Source organism: Sorex araneus, chromosome 1 (assembly GCF_027595985.1).
Source record: "Sorex araneus isolate mSorAra2 chromosome 1, mSorAra2.pri, whole genome shotgun sequence".
Taxonomy (NCBI): domain Eukaryota; kingdom Metazoa; phylum Chordata; class Mammalia; order Eulipotyphla; family Soricidae; genus Sorex; species Sorex araneus.
The window spans coordinates 74,059,754-74,079,512 of NC_073302.1; the positions used below are offsets into that span (position 1 = coordinate 74,059,754).

The window sequence follows — 19,759 nt, forward strand, 5'->3', positions numbered from 1 at the left end:
ACGAAGAGCATCAAACCATTCATTCAGGGTCTTGACGGAGAAGTCTGATCATCTCATAGGTGGGCAGCCACACATTGTTTTGACATCCCGTGGAATCCAGTTGGTAACAGCTCTAGTCCAGTAGTCATCTCCAAATCGCATTACGTGTCCAGCCAATCTGATTTTCGACGCCTTGGCAAATGAGGCAACGTCCCTCATTCTTGATCTTCGACGGAAATCAGAACTCTGGATTCCTTCTCTCACTTGAACATGTTAAGATAATGTGTATGTGTTCTGAAAGCTGCCACCACCAGCATGTCCTCACTAGAGCTCAAGTGAGGGTTCCAATAATTGCCTGTGACTTCCAACTCTTATTATCTTCAGGGTGCTTTGATGTTGATTTTCTAAATGCTGGCTACACTTTAAAAAAATAGATACTTCAGTAAACTTTCCATGGATATTTCAATAGTTCTCCATCTGACTTTTTATTTCCCTACAATCATAACTAATACACAGGCTTGCAGGGTTGCTTTTGAGTATTTAGTGAAATAATGCGTGAGAATGCTTAATGTGGTGTATGGAACAGAATAAACTTAAGCTCCACTGATGCTGCTATCTCTGTTTATTTTGCTACTCATTTGCGTATTTGTCAATGTCTTGCTTTTTCATAAAATTTTCAAAGGTTTTCATCATCATCATCATCATCATCATCATCATCATCCTGTTGATCGCTGAATTTCTCAAGCAGTCTCAGTAACCTCTTCATTCGTCCTATCCCTGAGATTTTAGAAGCCTCTCTATACTCAGCCTTCTCAACGATGCTTCATTGGAGGCTCTTTCAGGGTCAGGGGAATGAGACCCAGCTTGTTACTGGCTTTGGCATATGAATACACCATGGGAAGCTTGCAAGACTCTCCCATGTGGACAGGAAACTCTCAATAGCTTGCCAGTTTCTCCCAGAGGGAGAAGTAGGCTATGAGATATCAGAAAAGCGCTTCTGGGAGCTTGTTTTTAAGTCTCTGGATGTTGGCCGTTGATGGGATTACACACACCTGGGTTCCTCTGCCGGTACCTTCATGCATGAGGCTTGTCCGAACACGTGGAGAGGGGTCTTGAGCATGGCTGTGGCTAGGTTCTGGAGGTCTTCGGCTGCCGGGAGTTCTGCTCAGGGCGGGGAAGGGAAGCTGGAGCCCATCCCGTCCAAGGGGCCCTGGGGAAGACAGCCAGGTGCGCGGGCAAGAGAATTTGATTGCAAAGATGTTGATATTTTTTTAAAAGTATTGTACTATTCAAAATGACTAGAGTATTAAAAATTTGTTTTGTTTTGGTTTTGATTTGGGGGGGTCACACTCAGAGGTCTCCAAAGGCTCTGAGTTCAGGGCTGGGCTTAGGGGATCATATTTGGTGTTGGGGATCTAACTCAGGTCAAGATTGTGCGAGGCAAGAATATTAATCACTCTACTATCTATTGTATATGTTGAGGAGGCTAGATTTCAGGTTTGCGGAAATAATGAGTTTTCTTCCTGTCATAAATTCTGGCTTCTCTATGAATGTTCGCAATTGATATAGTATAGAGTTTTGTACAGAGAAACCCAAATCCTTAGCATCTGTTTTTGTTCTTAAAATCCTCTAGTAGTTATCCATGATATTTTTGCAGTAGCTTCAAGTACATATCACAATTCGAAGGGATTTCTTATGGTGATTATTGTATTTTGGGTGGGTGGGGAGTCAGATCCCACCCTGCTGTGCTCTTGACTCTGCTCAGCGATTACTCCTGATATCAGCACCATATATGGAGCTGGGGATTCCATCCAGGATTGGCAGCCTGTGTACATGCACCTTAACTGCTGTACAGTCCCTGCTTCCCCCCCCCCCCCATTTCAGGTCATATCTAGGGTTGCTCAGGGAATATTCCTAGTTCTGTGGTTGGTATTGACTCTGGTCAGAGGACTATATGTGGTGTTGAGGATTGAACTGGGGTCAGTTGTATGAAAGGGAAACACCTTATCTCCTATACTAATCTCTGGCCTCTGATTATTGCATTTTTCATGTATTCAGTGGTACTCTGTGGTAGAGAATGGATAACACTGGTGATGAAGATGATATCCTCAACTATGTGATTGACAAAGTAGATTGCTGTAATTTTTTTATCTTAGGGAAATTAATTATGATAATATTTTGATAGAAAGCTGTGTTAATCTTTATTTGAAAAAGAGTTTTTTACATTACCAAAACAACCAGTTTTATTTTCCAATACCATGTAGTAAGAAATGATAACTTTCATGTACTTATGATGTTGCGTTAAACTACTGTGAGATATTATTACTCATCTTTTAATGTCAATAAAATTAACCACTAAAATCAGATTGTACTTCAATGGCATTGTGCTTCCTACACTTGATCATTTTGGGAAATGTATATTTTTTTCTAACATGTAGCTTCTATGTTTCCAGATTTGGATATCAGAAACTCAAGAACAAATGTCAAAAAAATTTATGAACAAAGATTTTGTTGAAATAAAGAGGAAGGCTTTATTGAATGATGAAACAATGAACTCTGGGATGATCAAAAGGTATTCTTTATGCTTTTATTGCTCACAGATTGAGTATTGTACATATACAGGAAAGAAATTGTCTAAGAAGGAAAGGGAATAGTCACCTCAGTTGCACATTTTAGGAACATTTCAAGCATGGGGACAAGTCTCATGCACTATGTTTTTGGCTTAGGCATTTTGTTTATTTGAGATTTCCTTTCTTTCACTCAGTTGTTTCCTCTTTGATCCAGGTAAAATTGTCATTCTCTCTCTCTCTCTTTCTCTCTCCCTCCCTCCCTCTCTCTCTCTCTCTCTCTCTCTCTCTCTCTCTCTCTCTCTCTTTGCTTTTTGGGTCACACCTAGCAATGCTCAGCCATACACTTGCTCTGCACTCAGGAATTACTCCTGGTGATTCTTGGGGGACCATAGGGGATGCTGGGAATTGAAGTTAGGTTGACCGTGTGTAATGCAAATGCCTTACCCACTGTACTATTACTCCGGCCCTGTCATTTTCTCTTTACACATTTTTTTTCTTAGAAAATTTCTGATTACCAAGACTTGAACCAAAGCTTTATAATTTACTTGTGAAAGCTATTGTGTATCTATTATCTTGTTTCTTCATCAATAAAATGGGGATTTTAGCAGTGTGTATTTCAAAGAATGGTTTAGAAATTTTTGTGAAATAATATTTGAAATCTGCATAGAAATGCTGCCTGACATGTGGTTGGTGTTAGAAAATTGTTATTGATTGGGATAGATTATTTGTGAATTTTTGTACTCTGTTTTCTTTTTTCTGTTCTACATAAAAGCAGAACTTATGTTCTAGGTTTTAATTTGTTTTGTTTTGCTTCTTTATTGTTTAATTGTGAGTGTGGGCCACACATGACTCCGAGTGTTGCTTGGGGGACACTCTGTGGTACTGGGATTAAACTGAATCTTCCTATATGCAAAATATGTGTTCAATCCATTGAGCTATCTTTCTGACCTGTTCATTCTAGTTTCATATGCATTTGTGTTTCTCCCTAAGATAATTTCCTTGAAATTAGGGAATGTTTCTTAGTAATAGCTAAACTGACAACATGACTTTCCATGGGAGTGGTGGTGTAGAATTTGTCTCATGATGCAATGACTGGAAAAATTCAGATTAAATAACAAAAAGTTGAAATTTCTACTTACTTATTGGGTCATTGTATTTTTTAAAATGCCCAGGTGCTGCAAACAAAAAAATCTCTTTATTTTTATTTTATTTTATTATTTTTTTTAAAAAAAGCTTGTAAGTTAAAAAAGTTAAAGAAAAAAGCAGTTGATTATTCAAGTAAAAAAAATAAATTATATGGGATTAAAAAAATCCCTTTAAAAACAATAGTGTAGTCCAAGTGAATTTTTATATGAATTTATAAATTTATGAAAGTCGATCTGACTTTTTTCTCTAATTTGTTTTCTTGTTTCTAGAGACACTGGATTGCCTGCCACAGGCTTTGGATCTCTCTTTTCTAGACACCCATCAGACCATCGCAAAATGTTAGTTCTTAATATTCTTATTGCACAAAATGTTTTTAATGATTCAGAAGGTTTGTTTTAATGGATAAAGGGGGTGAGAGGTATACAAAGTAAATTAAATGCCCTTAATGTGGCAACTTGTGTCCTTTTACCAAGTAGAAAATTTGAAATTACAAGTAAAATTTAGAAAACAGAATTCACAAATCTGAGGGGCCTATGCGATAGTAGGTAGGGCATTTGCCTTGCATGCAGCAAATCCAGGTTCAGTCCTCAGCATTCTATATCTGAACATTGCCAGGAGTGATTCCTGAGTACAGAGCTAAGTGTAGCACCTGAGCACTGCCATGTATGGCACAAAAACAAACAAAACAAAAAAATTTCACAGATCTAGAATTTTCAGAAAATGAGGATTGACATCAATATCACTATTATTATTATTATTTTCTTACTAATGATTGCTTTAAGACGGAAATACCTTGTTAAAAAGAAACAAGTCTGTGAGTTGTCACATAGGCTATAATAAGGCTTTCCTGATCTGCATCCCTAGTTCATTGCTAATGCATCTCTATATGGACATGAAAATACACAGAAGGAGGGTCTATTCTGAGGGTTGTTCTTGAGAAGAGTTGGTTTTTCACTTAAATCAAGGTGATGTGCTGAAATATATTTCTGCTGATTTCTTTTCCTGTAATAACATCTGGAAGAATCACCAAAGACATTGGAAGTCAGAGTTTGGTCAACTGGAAGTTGACTTTGGTACTGAAACTCTGAAAATCTCTCGAGAAAATTAGGGACTATATAGCAGGGCAGGTCTGCAGAAAGGGAAGATGGCACAAGAGAGAAAGCAATGGCTGACCTTTTTTTTTTATTGAATCACCGTGAGATATAGTTACAAAGCTTTCATGATTGAGTTTCAGTCATGCAATGAAAACTCATCCCTCCACTAGTGTACATTTTCCACTCTCAGTGTCCCCAGTATCCCTCCCACTACCCCCACCTCACCCCACCCCCTGCCTCTATGGCAGACAATTTCCTTCTTTCTCTTTACTTTTGGTCATTATGTTTTGCAATACAGACACTGAGAAGCCATCATGTTTGGTTCTTTATCTACTTTCAGCACACATCTCCCATCCTGAGTGATCCGTTCAACCATCATTGATTTAGTGATCCCTTCTCTATTCCAGTTGCTTCCTCCCCCAACTCATGAGGTAGACTTCCAACCATGGAGCAATCATCCTGGCCCTTGTCTCTACTGTCCTTGAGTGTTAGTCTCATATTATGTTATTTTATATTCCACAAATGAGTGCAGTCATTCTATGTGCTTCTCTTTCTGACTCATTTCACTTAGCATGATACTCTTCATGTACATCCACTTAAAAGCAAATTTGATGACTTCATATTTCATCACTGCTGCATAGAATTTCATTGTGTAGATGTACTTAGTTTCTTTAACCAGTCATCTGTTCTCGGGCACTCAGATTGTTTCCAGATTGTGGCTATTGTGAACAGTGCTGCAATGAACATACAGGTGCAGATGTCATCTCTACTGTGCTTTTTTGCACCCCCAAGATATAGTCTCAGAAGTGGTATTGCTGGGTCATATGGAAGCTCAAGCTCTAGTTTTTTGGGCAATGCCCATATTATTTTCCAGAAAGATTGGACCATTCCCACCAACAATGAAAGAGAGTCCCTTTCTCCCTACATCCACGCCAGCACTGGTTATTCTTGTTCTTTCTGATGTGTGCCAGTCTCTGTGGTGTAATATGATATCTCATTGTTGTTTTGATTTGCATCTTCCTGATGATTAATGATGTAGAGCATTTTTTTCATGTGCCTTTTGGCCATTTGTATTTCTTTTTGAGGAAGTTTCTGTTCTTTGCCCCATTTTTTGATGGGGTTGGAGGCTTTTTTCTTGTACAGTTATACTAATGTCTTGTATTTCCTGGATATTAACCCCTTATCTGATAGGTATTTGGTAAATAATTTTTAGCATTTAGTGGGATCTCTTTGTATTTTTGGTCACTGTTTCTTTTTTTTTTTTTTTTTTTGCTTTTTGGGTCACACCCAGCAATGCTCAGGGGTTACTCCTGGCTTTGCACTCAGGAATTACTCCTGGCAGTGCTTGGGGGACCATATGGGATGCCGGGGATCGAACCCGGGTCGGCCGCGTGCAAGGCAAACGCCCTACCCGCTGTGCTATCGCTCCGGCCCCTCACTGTTTCTTTTGAGGTATAGAAGCTCCTTAGTTTAATGTAGTCCCATTTGTTTATGTTTGTTTACATTTGTTTGGTCAGTGGTGTTTCATCCTTAAAGATGTCTTTATCTTCAATGTCATGGAGGGTTCTGCCTACATTTTCCTCCATGTATCTTATGGATTCAGGTCTGATATTAAAGTCTCTTTAATCCATCCACTTTTATCTGACTTTTGTGCCTGGCATTAGACAGGGGTCAGAGTTCATTTTTTTACAAGTAGCTGTCCAGTTTTCCAAGCACCATTTGTTGAAGATACTTTCCTTGCTCCACTTCACATTTCTTGCTCCTTTATCAAAGATAGAGTGATAATATATTTGAGAGTCTGTGACAGAATATTTAAATCTATTCCATTGGTCTGTGGGTCTATTTCTATTCTGATATCATTCTGTTTTAATCATTACTATTTTGTAGTACAGTTTGAAGTTGGGGAAAGTGATGCCACCCATCTTTTTCCAAAGGATTGCTTTAGGTATTCATGGGGGTTTATTGTTCCATGTGAATTTCAGGAGTGTTTTGTCTGTTACTTTGAAGAAAAATTTTTATTTTATAAGGTAGTTCACAACAGTTGATTACACTTACTATTCAAACACCACTCCCACCACCATCACACCTTCCCACCACCATATTTGTTTTGTCTATTTCTTTGAAGAATGTCATGGATATCCTTATAGAGACCACATTGAATCTATATAATGCTTTGGGGAGTATTTCCATTTTGACAATAATGGTTGACATCTCTTATTGAAGTCAAGCTAGATGAGGGTAGGAGTTTGTGATGTCAGTTGTGATCTCATGCCAGAGCTGTGATGGGTCGGAGCTGGGCAGTTTTGTCCATTGTGCTGGATTATATGCTCAAAGTTCTATTTTTAACACTGGCTTTAACTGCTGCTGCTTTTAGTCCAAGGCCAAAATAAAACACCCAGTACTCTATATAATAGAGGATTTGATGTCCACAACTTTTATCCTTGGAGCTCTTATCTCAATATTGAGATCTTTAATACCAGCCATAGATAGTCAGTAGGGCCCTGAGTGTTTTTCTCCAATATCAATTGAAAATAGTAGTCATGAATGGGGAGAAATGGTCTGGAGAAATAAACTCCAGAGAGGCAAGTGCATTTAAGTCCAGTGAACCACAATTGTTGTTATGTTTTGATGCCACACCTAGCATTGCTCAAGGGCCACACCTGATGATGCTCTGGGGACCATATGCTGGGGAAAACTAGGGGAGTTTTTCATATTTACATGCTAGGTAAGTGCCTTACCCTTTATACAATCTCTACATCCCTCCTCTTTGGGAAGGGGCTTAACCACACACAGCTGTTCTCAGCCTACTCCTGACTCTGTACTCAGCAGTCACTCCTTGGCAATGCTCAAGGGACCATGTCATGTGGTGCTGGGAATCAAAACAGTGTTGGCCATATACAAGGTAAACATCTAAACATTTCCCTATACTATCTCTCTGGCCCTGAGTCTCTCGGCTTTTGTCTTGCACACTCTTAGTGAGAACACCACCAGTTGCAGCTCACAGTTCAATGTGCCATTTTTAAGTCATCAAAGCCTAAGGCAGTCTCAGGGATAATACAGAAGTCCAGTCTCAAAAAAAAAAAAAAACCAAACACAACATCTAAAGAATAAAAGCATCATAAAGAATGACAAAAGCTAGGTCAATGAGAGGTCCAAGTGGAGACATAGAGAAGCAGTTCTCTGTGGAGACCATCACCATCACCTTCGGGGATGTCCCCAGTGACACCACTGAGAATGTCAATGCCAAAATCCATGACAAGGAGGGCATCCCACCTGACCAGAAGCATCTATTTTTTTTTTTTTTTGCTTTTTTGGGTCACACCTGGTGATGCACAGTTGTTACTCTTGGCTCTGCACTCAGGAATTACTCCTGGTGGTGCTCAGGGGACCATATGGGATGCTGGGAATTGAACCCGGGTCGGCTGCGTGCAAGGCAAATGCCCTACCCACTATGCTATCACTCCAGCCGGTGCATCTAATATTTGCAGGGAAACAGCCGGAGAATGGCCACACTCTTGGATTACAACATCCAGAAAGAGTCTACTCTGCACCTGTGCTGCATCTATGCTGGAGCATTATCGAGCAGCATCATTGTCACAGCAGTTGGCCCAGAAGTACAACTACACGATGATCTGACAGAAGTGCTATACCTGCCTGCAGGCCCGCAACATGAACTGCCATGAGAAGTCTTGGCACACCAAAAACCTGGTCACCAAGAAGACCAAAGAAGGCTCACAGTGGCCTCTTTCCCAAGGTCCTGCGGTCTCAATAAAGTTGCCCTTTAATTGACTGGAGCAGCTGAAAAAAAAAAAACAAAATTAAAAACAAACAAAAAAGAATGACAAAATCTAGGCAACCCATGCAAGAGGAAACAGACCTCATGGAACAAATAGCACGAGGATTTAAATTCAGGAAAGAAGCGTAAAGATATTTTACTTAGAGGGGAAAAAAAAAGGAACAAAAGCAAACACAAAAAATTAACCTCCCAACAGCAACAATGGATTCAATAATGAATCCGAGTTAAATGTTGAAGGGAAGGAAATTTGAACCTAGAATTATTTAAATAGGAACAACAAACAAGGGTCTCTTTTATCATACAAGTTTCAGACTAACCATCCCTATTATGAATAACTATAGAATTTCAGGCAACAGCGTGATATTACACAGAACAGAAAAACCATGTTGTCAGTGTTGGATAACAACCAGTGTGCCTCTGTCCTTCTTGAATGAGAGAGAAATACCATTTTCTTTGCTATTTTCTCACCTAGGACACATTTGCCAGTTGCAGTGTGGGAGGTGAGTCCAGTGCTGGCAGCTTTCTTGTTGAGCTGAAAGGCAAGAATAGGAATGGGGACAGAGATTCTGATGTGAGCATACTTGTAGGAAAAGGAAGTTATGTGGAGGTGAGACCACAAGTCTACGAAGGTTTTCCCTCAAGTTCTTGGTTACGCGGTCAGTCCTTTCATATAGTGTTCTGCATGCTTTCTATGAAAATAGTGCTTACACTGACTTTAAAATTGTCAGATAGAATTATTTACAGTGTATTTTGAAATTTCACAACAGTGCTTTCTCCTGCATATTAATAATGATAGCTATGTTACCTGACTTTATACCCTGACCCTGCCACTTACTAGTTGTATAATCTTGGGTCACTTGCTATTAAAAAAATTTTTTTTTATAATTTTAGGCACTGTGGTTTACAAAATCGTTAATAGTAGGGATTTATTCATAAAATTCCAGCATCACATCTTTCACGATGTGGTGCTGCTTCCCTCCATATTGTCCTGGTGCCCCTCCATCTTTTTCCCTTCCCTCATCTCCCTCTGCAGTAAGCTTCCTACTGATGTTGAGTTCTTAGTTTCTGTTGCTTGTTACTTGTTAGTCTTCTACTTTGTTTTTTTATATCCCACATTTGAGAGAGATCATTCTTTGTCCATCCTTCTCTTGATGAACTTTACTCAGAATGCTGCTTTCCAGATCCCTCCACAAGGCAGCAAATTGCATGGTTTTGTCTTTTCTTATAGCCAAGTAGTATTCCATTGTGTACACTACCATATTTTCTATTTCTAGTCATCTGTTATTGGATATGGGATATTTCCAGATTTTGGCTATTGTGAGTAGTGCATGAATCAATAAGCATGAAAGCACTTTTTACAATTTTCTTTCCTTTCCTTTTCTTTTGGCTACAGCCAGTGGTGCTCAGAGCTTAATCTTGGTTCTGCACTTAAGGATCACTCTTAGCAGTCTCAGGGCATCATATTGGGTGCCACTGATCAAACCCAGTCTGCTACATGCAAAGTAAACACCCTATTTGCTGTACTATTGCTCTGGTCCCTGGAAATGTCTTTCTTGAATGGCATTTTTTTTTTTTTGCCATTGGGGTAGCTGCCAAGAAGTGGGACTGCTGAGCCAAATGGAAGATCAATTCCTAGTTTGTTGAGAAGTGTCCTTATTGTTTTCCAATAAAACTCTGGGCCAGTCAACATTCCCACCAGAAATGAATGAGAGTCCCTTACCCCCCTACATAAATTCAGCATTGGTTGTTTTTGCTGTGATGTATGCCAGTCTCACTAGTGTGAGATGTTATCTCATTGAGGTTTTTTTTTTTTTTTTTGCTTTTTGGGTCACACCCAGCAATGCTCAGGGGTTACTCCTGGCTTTGCACTCAGGAATTACTCCTGGCAGTGCCTGGGGGACCATATGGGATGCGGGGGATCGAACCCAGGTCGGCCGCGTGCAAGGCAAACACCCTACCTGTTGTGCTATCGCTCCGGCCCCTATCTCATTGAGGTTTTGATCTGCATTTCTATGATGACCATCTTTTGACCATCTGTATGTCTTCTTTGAGGAAGTATTTGTTCATCTATTTCCTCCCATTTCTTGATTAAGTGGTTGTTTTTTTTCTTGTAAATTTCTACCAGTGTATAGTAACCCTCTATCAGATGAATACTGGGGAAAATATTCTCTCTTAGTCTGTGTGTGTCTTTTGATTTTGGTCCTCAATTCTTTAATGGTGCAGAAGCTTCTTCACTGGTGTAGTCCCATTTGTTTATCTTTGATTCCATTAGTTTGGCCAGTGACATTGAATCGTTGAAGATACTTCTAGATTCAGTGTCATGAGGTGTTCCATGTTTTCTCAGTGTAACATGGATTTAGGACTGATAGCTAGGTCTTTAATTCATTTTGGTTTGACTTTTGTGCATGGTGTTAGAAAAACTCCTGAATTATTATTGTTATTATTATTATTATTGCATCTTACCAACCAGTTTTCCCAATGCCATGTTTAAGAAGCTTTCCTTAATATTATAAAAGGCCTTAGGGTATAGAGTTTTATGATTAAGCAAATTTGTTTATATAAAATGATTACAGCAGTCTCTGATGCATGTTTAGTAAGTATTATCTATGACAGTCAGATGGATCAATACTTATCAATACTTGGCCAACCCCTCTTGGTCTAGAAATTCACACCTATCACTGTAGAGATATGTTCTTGATGTATTTCATTGATAATTTATACATTTTTATTTCTGTTACTCCTTTTTGGAAATCCATTATTTGGATGCTGAATTGTTTGGACTGGCTCTGTAATTTTTCCTGTATTTCATAATAATTTTTATCGATTTTACTTTCTTTGTTTTATCTTTCTTCAATAAAACTTACTATTGAACTTTCATTTTGTGTTCTGAATCCTGTTTTATAAAATTCTTATTTGAGTTTTATGACTCCAATGTCTCACTTACCTGGGTACAGCAATGATATTCTCTTCTTTACATTATAGTCATCTCAATTTCTTACAAGATTTTTTATTAGTTTTTTGGTCTGGTTCTTCTTAGTCTTTATAGTATACATCTTTTATACTAATGGTTTCCTTCAGATATCTGGTTTTCTTCTCATAATTAAGAGATGAGTTCAATTTATGGGGACAGCTTGCTGATTTGGATTTAGGTGCTTCATTCCCACTCAACCCCTCACTCCAAGCCCTGAAGCCAGTATTTCAGTTTACCTTATATGCCGGTCATATTCCCTCGAGGAAGGTTCATAATTCCCCTGAAGTCCTGTGTCTTAGAGAGGGAGCAGAGCAATTGGCTGGGTCAACAAAATTAATCCTGTCTTGTTTATGGTCAATGAAATAGATTGTGCTTTTGCTTTTCCTCAAGAAATAAATTTCCAGTTTCCTGAAAAGTGGAAAAGGGAGGATTTACTTAGCAGCAGGGAAAGGTGAAGGAGTGTGGAGCTCTAACTTCTTCTCAAACATTTCTCCTTTAATCCCACTTTACTGATTTAAGGATTTATTTGGTTTTCTGTTAAGTCAGAGACTGTTTATCTTTCTGAAAACTTTCAGATTTTTCTTTTTTCCTTTTCCTGTTCTCTCTGTTTTTAGGATTTTCTAGTTTTACTATTTTTAAGTCTTTGAAATATGGTTTCAGTGGAGCATTTTGAAGAAGCAAGAGGCAGTGTGCGTTTACTCCAAAGTCATTGAGTCACCTCTTTCACAGGGCCTTCCCTTCCTCCTGCCCACTCCAGCTCCCACAGTTTGGTAGGTCCCCTGTGTGTGTCCAAAGTTACAAAACACGGAGGACATCCTATTGTCCTGGTAGTTACTTGCATTCTTATCTGTTTTTCTTTTGAAATTCAGTGTTTTGAACACAAAGACTGTTGAAGCTTGTGTTTAACAAAGTGAATCTTTGTGTGAATCTTGTGTGAATCTTGTGTTTAACAAAGAGTCTAACTTAAAACAGATGTACAACTATTTTTTCGTTTTTGCTTTTTTATATCACACCTGGCGATTCACAGAGGTTACTCCTGGCTCTGCACTCAGGAATTACTCCTGGTGGTGCTCGGAGGACCACATGGGATGCTGGGGATTGAACCCAGGTTGGTTGTGTGAACAGCAAATGCCCTACCCACTGTACTACCACTCCAGCCCCAGATATACAACTATTATCTATGGAATAAATGCATTCATTATTTCTGATGTTCAAGAGCAGATTATAGTGGGTAGAGGGTATGGTTAATTTCTAATTACTGATTTAGAATTTCAAGTTCTGTAAAACCAAAAATTCTCTGTTCTATTCTGGTAGTTGTATTAGAAGATATGGTCTTTTAGAAAATTACTGTTATTAGTGATCACTATGATCATATTAGATCACAATTTCTTTTAGGAAAATCACCTTATTGGTTTAAATTGTTAGAATTACTTATTTGATTGATGATGTTTAGAAAACAAATACAGGAGAAACCTCAGCTGTTTTCTGCAAATTCTACATGTAGATCTTTCACTCAGCTAATAAATATTAATTATCTGACATTTTATACAATAGGATATCACACTATGGTTAGAATCTGCTCTATTTAATATAACATTCTTTTGCTTCTTACCAAGTATATAGCTGTGGAAGTTAAATGTCAACTTTAAAAGGCAATGAATAAGAATGAGTTTGCTCAGTGGACCAAAATAATGTGCTTTGTCTTATAAATGAGAAGCTGACACTATAATGTAAATTTAAATTTTAGATTGCTTCTTGATAAAAAGTATTCAAGCATAGGCTTGGCTTTCTTATTAAAAAGACATTAGTCATATATATTAAGTATAATTATTTTTACATAGCATTCATTGTATGGTGGTAGTATTTAATATTGTTTCTCTTCTCACAACTCCACATAACCACTCACCTTTTCTTCTTAAATTAGCAGTAAATGTCTCTAGAATATAATGAAAATCAGAGCAACTAGAGTGTCTGACACCATTGCACTGATCATGCCTGACCTTAAAGAGAGGAAATGGCTGTATGGACAACATCCTACTGTCTATGTCACATGCTGATAGAAATTTTTTAAAATTTAGGGAGTAGTCGGGTTGACAGAAAAGCCCTATCAATGACTCATACATAAAAAAAAAAGATTATTTAAATATATCGACTACGTAGAACTTGTTTAGAGCAACAGCTATTCTTTCTCTTTACAATTGTTTATATCTCCACCAGTCAGTCTTTCCAAGAAATTGATATTGACCAATGTTAAAGGCAGTGAAAGTCATGCGGTGTTCAAGTCCTTTCAGACATCAGATTCAAAGAGACTTGGATGACCTCAGAAAAATATGCCTGTATGGTTAGAGGATCCCAACATACTCTAATTTCTACTACATGGACAGAAAAAGATTTAGAAAAGCAACAAGAGACACATTTCCTTTAAGACACACAGGAAGTGGAGAGGAGCAAGAATAGAATTAGAAAGCAAACAATCTCTTTTTGCCTCCCTGTCTTTGTTCTCAGCAACCTTCTGGAAACATCCTTAATTTAGATGCACTCTTTATGAGACCCTGAAAACTAACTCACTAATAATCAGAAGGACGCTTAATATCTGATTACCTAATAAAGCCACTTCATGATTATTTATAGAAGTAGACAGTTGTGGCTGATTTAGTCTAAGTAGTAAGGTTTTCCACCTTACCAGTAATTATAATACTTGACTTATATCTGAGAACATGAAACAAATATAGAAATTAAAACAACAAAACAAAAAGAGCTGTATAAAATGGATTCAATTTTAAAAGGAATATATAATAAAATATGGTTTTAACACCTTATTTCTCAGGGGTTCTTATTTCAATATGCATATATAACTATGAGTGGTCCCAGATAATGGTTCACAGGGGAATGGAGGGAGGTTTTGAGAAGTTAGTCTAACAGAGTATTTTCATTTTTCTTTTCCTTTTTTCTATAGAAAATGTTTTTGTCATTGAATCACTGCGAGATAGACCCTTACAAAGCTGTTCATGATTAGGTTTCAGTCATACAATGTTCCAACACCCATCCTTCCATCAGTACATATTTCCCAGCAATAATGTCTCCAGTCTCCCCCACCCCCGCCCCATACCCCCTTCCCCAGCCTGCCTCTATGGCAGGCACTTTTCTCATTTCTCTCTCTCTCTCTCTCTCTCTCTCTCTCTCTCTCTCTCTCTCTCTCTCTCTCTCTCTCTCTTCTCTCTCTTCTGCTTTTGGGTATTGTGGTTTGCAGTATAGATACTGAAAAGTTATCATGTATATCCATTTACCTACTTTTAACATTAAGTTCTTGTCCAGCATGATTATTTCCATTGTCATACTGGTCCCTTCTTTATCTTACCTACCCTCCACCCACCAACAACCTGTCCCCCCAAACCCCAGCACACACACTCACTTGTGGTAGTTCCAACCATTGACCTGTCCTTCTGGTTCCTATTTTCCCTGCCTTTGGATATTAGTCTCATACAGATATAGAATGTAATCATACTATATATGTCCCTCTCTGACAGAGTATTCTCTATGTGAGAAGTAGGTCTGTTGAAACCTGGGTCAATCTGAGGGAAGCCCAGAGTTCAGACCACCTACTGGAAAATAGAAAAATACTCAGGCCCTCAAACAATATCAAATCTTAAACACGATGCCCTGTGATTTTTTTAAATTTTTTAATTAGTGAATCACCGTGAGGGTACAGTTACAGATTTATACACTTTTGTGCTTATGCTTCTCTCATACAAAGTTCGGGAACCCATCCCTTCACCAGTGCCCATTCTCCACCACCAGTAAACCCAGCATCCCTCCCACCTTCCCCAATCCCATCTCCCCCCAACTGTTCTCTCTCTCTAATTAGCTGTTGAGGTTTGCAATAAAGGTGTTGAGTGGCCACTGTGCTCAGTCTCTAGCCCTCATTCAGCCCGCAACTCCCTTCCCCCACATGGCCTTCGACTACATTATAGTTGGTGATCCCTTCTCTGAGTTGCCCTTTCCCCAGAATGTGAGGTCAGCCTCCAAGCCATGGAGTCAACCTCCTGGTACTTATTTCTACAATTCTTGGGTGTTAGTCTCCCACTCTGTTATTCTATATATCATAGATGAGTGCAGTCTTTCTATGTCTGTCTCTCTCTTTCTGACTCATTTCACTTAGCATGAAACTTTTCATGCCGATCCACTTAAATACAAAATTCATGACCTCCTTTTTTCTAGCAGCTGCATAGTATTCCATTGTATAGATGTACCAAAGTTTCCTCAACCAGTCATCCGTTCTAGGGCATTCGGGTTTTTTCCAGATTCTGGCTATTGTAAACAGTGCTGCGATGAACATACATGTGCAGATGTCGTTTCGATTATACTTTTTTGCCTCTCTGGGATATATTCCCAGCAGTGGTATTGCTGGGTCAAATGGGAGCTCAATATCTAATTTTTTGAGAATCGTCCATATTGTTTTCCAGAAGGGCTGAACCAGTCGGCATTCCCACCAGCAGTGTAGAAGGGTCCCTTTCTCCCCACATCTTCTCCAACAGCGGTTGCTTTTGTTCTTTTGGATGTGTGCTAGTCTCTGTGGTGTGAGGTGGTATCTCGTAGTTGTTTTGATCTGCATCTCTCTTATGATTAGTGATGTAGAGCACTTTTCCATGTGCCTTTTGGCCATTCGTATTTCTTCCTTGGTAAAGTTTCTGTTCATTTCTTCGCCCCATTTTTTGATGGGGTTGGATGCTTTCTTCTTGCAGAGTTCAACCAGTGCTTTATATACCATTGATATCAACCCCTTATCTGATGGGTATTGTGTGAATATCCTTTCCCATTCTGTGGATAGTCTTTGTGTTCTGGTCACTGTATCTTTTGCGGTGCAGAAGCTTTTTAGTTTAATGTAGTCCCATTTGTTGATCTCTGTTTTTACTAGATTGCATAGTTCCATGTCACCTTTGAAGATACCTTTATCTTCAATATCGTGGAGGGTTTTGCCGACCTTGTCTTCAGTGTACCTTATGGTTCGTGGTCTAATGTTGAGGTCTTTAATTCATTTTGATCTGACTTTTGTGCATGGTGTCAGGTCAAGTTCTAAGTCCATTTTTTTGCATGTGGTTGTCCAGTTGTGCCAGCACCATTTGTTAAAGAGGCTTTCCTTGCTCCACTTCACATCTCTTGCTCCCTTATCAAAGATTAGATGATCATACATTTGGGGTTGTGTGTAGGGATTTTCCACCCTGTTCCATTGGTCTATGGCTCTGCCTTTGTTCCAGTACCATGCTGTTTTAATTGTTACTGCTTTGTAGTAAAGTTTGAGGTTGGGGAGGGTGATGCCTCCCATCATCTTTTTCCCAAGAATTGTTTTAGCTATCCGTGGGCGTTTGTTGTTCCATATGAATTTAAGGATTGCTCGATCCATTTCTTTGAAGAATGTCATGGGTATACTTATGGGGATTGCGTTGAATCTGTATAATGCTTTGGGGAGTATTGCCATTTTGACAACATTGATTCTCCCTATCCACGAGCAGGGTATATGTTTCCTTTTCCTCATGTCCTCTTATTTCATGGAGTAGTGTTTTATAGTTTTCTTTGAAGTGGTCTTTTACTTCCTTGGTTAAGCTGATTCCGAGGTACTTGATTTTTCTGGGGCACGATTGTGAATGGGATTACTTTTTTCATGTCCCTTTCCTCTGCCTCATTGTTTGTGTATAGGTAGGCCATGGATTTTTGGGTATTGATTTTGTAGCCTGCAACGTTACTGTATAAGTCTATTTTTTTCTAAGAGTTTCTTAGTAGAGGCTTTAGGCTTCTCTAGATATAGTATCATATCATCTGCAAATAGTGAGAGTTTGATTTCTTCCTTTCCTTTCTGGATGCCCTTAATCTCTTTTTCTTGTCTAATAGCTATCGCAAGTACTTCCAGTACTATATTGAAGAGAAGTGGTGAGAGCGGGCATCCTTGTCTTGTGCCTGATCTCAGATGAAAGGCCCTTAGCTTTTCCCCGTTGAGGATAATGCTTGCCATAGGCTTGTGGTAGATGGCTTCGACTATCTTGAGGAAAGTTCCTCCAAACCCCATTTTGGTGAGGGTTTTCATCATGAAAGGATGTTGGATCTTGTCAAATGCTTTCTCTGCATCTATTGATATAATCATATGGTTTTTATCTTTACTTTTCTTGATATGATGGATTATGTTGATTGATTTCCGAATGTTAAACCATCCTTGCATCCCCGGAATGAATCTCACCTGGTCATGATGTATGATCTTTTTGATGAGTTGTTGGATCCTATTTGCTAATATTTTGTTGAGAATCTTCGCATCGGTGTTCATCAGGGATATTGGTCTGTAATTTTCTTTCTTAGTGGTGTCTTTGTTTGCTTTTGGTATTAGGGAGATGTATGCTTCATAGAAACTGTTTGGGAGAGTTCCTTTTTTTCAATTTCCTGGAAAAGTTTGAGGAGAACTGGCAACAGGTCTTCTTGAAATGTTTGGAAGAATTCACCGGTGAAACCATCTGGGCCTGGGCTTTTGTTTTTGGGGAGATTTTTGATTACAGTTTCAATTTCCTTAACATTGATGGGTCTGGGGCTGGAGTGATAGCACAGTGGGTAGGGCGTTTGCCTTGCACGCAGCCAACCCAGGTTCGAATCCCAGCATCCCATATGGTCTCCTGAGCACCGCCAGGGGTGATTCCTGAGTGCATGAACATTGATGGGTCTATTCAGGTATTCCAAGTCTTCTTTGTTCAGTCTTGGGAGATTGTAGGAGTCAGGGAATTCATCCATTTCTTTTAGGTTCTCTTGTTTTGTGGCGTATAGGCCTTCAAAGTAGTGTTTAATGATCTTTTGTATCTCACTGATTTCTGTCATGATGTCCCCCTTTTCATTTCTGATTCGATTTATTAGGGTTCTCTCTCTTTCTTTCTTTGTGAGTCTTGTTAGCGGTTTATCAATCTTATTTATTTTCTCAAAGAACCAGCTCTTTGTTTCATTGATCTTTCAGATTGTTTTTTTGGTTTCGATGTCATTAATTTCTGCTCTAATTTTTATGATTTCTTTCCTTAGGTCTGGTTTGGGTTCCTTTTTCTGGTCCTTTTCTAAGGTCTTGAGTTGTGAAGTCAAGCTATCTATGTGGGCCCTTTCTTCCTTCCTGAGGAATACTTGGAGAGCTATAAACTTTCCCCTTAACACGGCTTTAGCTGCGTCCCATAGGATTTGGTAGCTCATGTCTTCATTCTCATTTGTTTCTAAGTATCTTTTGATTTCTTCCTTGATTTCCTTCCTGACCCACTCATTGTTCAACATTGAATTGTTTAATTTCCAGGTGTTTGATTTGGTTCTCCGTGTCGGTGAGTGGTTAGCTTCTATCTTCAGCGCATCGTGGTCTGAAAAGATGGTTGATACGATTGCTATTTTTCCTATTCTATTGAGGCATGTTCTGGGGCCCAGTACATGGTCTATTTTAGAAAATGTTCCATGTGTACTGGAAAAGAATGTGTATTCTTTCTTTTTGGGGTGTAAGGCCCTGTATAGGTCTATTAGGCCTCTCTCTTCAATTTCTTCTTTCAGAGTCAGTGTTTCCTTGTTGAGTTTTGTTCTTGTCAATCTATCTAGAGGCGATAAGGCCATACTGAAGTTTCCGACTACTATTGTGCTGTTAGTGATGTCCTCTTTGAAGTCTGTTAGGAGTTGTTTTAAATATTTAGCTGGTCATTCATTAGAAGCGTATACATTTAAGAGTGTGATTTCTTCCTGTTGTACATATCCCTTGATAAATAGAAAATTACCTTCGCTGTCACTTTTAATCTTTTTCAACCTGAAGTCTATGTTGTCTGATACCAGGATCGCCACTCCAGCGTTTTTAAGGGAGTTGTTTGCTTGCAGGATTGTTTTCCATCCTTTGACTTTGAGTCTATGTTTACTCTGTTCAGGTGTGTTTCTTGCAGGCAGCAGAATGTCGAGTTTAATTTCCAGATCCATTTTGCCACTCTGTGTCTCTTGATGGGTGCATTTAGGCCGTTGACATTGAGAGAGATTATTGTGATAGGATTTTGTGTCATATTTCTGTGGTATTTGTTGTTTTTATGGGGCTCCTCCTTGTCTTACAGTAGTCCCTTTAGACCTTCTTTCAAGTTTGGTTTTGAGTCTATGAAGTTCCTGAGCTGTTGTTTATCTGAGAAATAGTGTATGGTTCCTTCGAGTTTGAGTGAGAGTTTAGCCG

General features: G+C 38.9%; 1 protein-coding gene across 1 annotated transcript in view; it reads left to right on the plus strand.

Moving 5' to 3' along the window:
- The window catches only part of CFAP95 (cilia and flagella associated protein 95), a 116,043-nt gene that overhangs the window by 39,797 nt on the left and 56,487 nt on the right, over positions 1-19,759 (plus strand). Inside the window, exons 3-4 of the mRNA XM_004600321.2 lie at positions 2,433-2,551; positions 3,965-4,033. Coding sequence (XP_004600378.2) covers positions 2,433-2,551; positions 3,965-4,033 — 188 coding nt within the window. The remainder of the gene's footprint in view (positions 1-2,432; positions 2,552-3,964; positions 4,034-19,759) is intronic.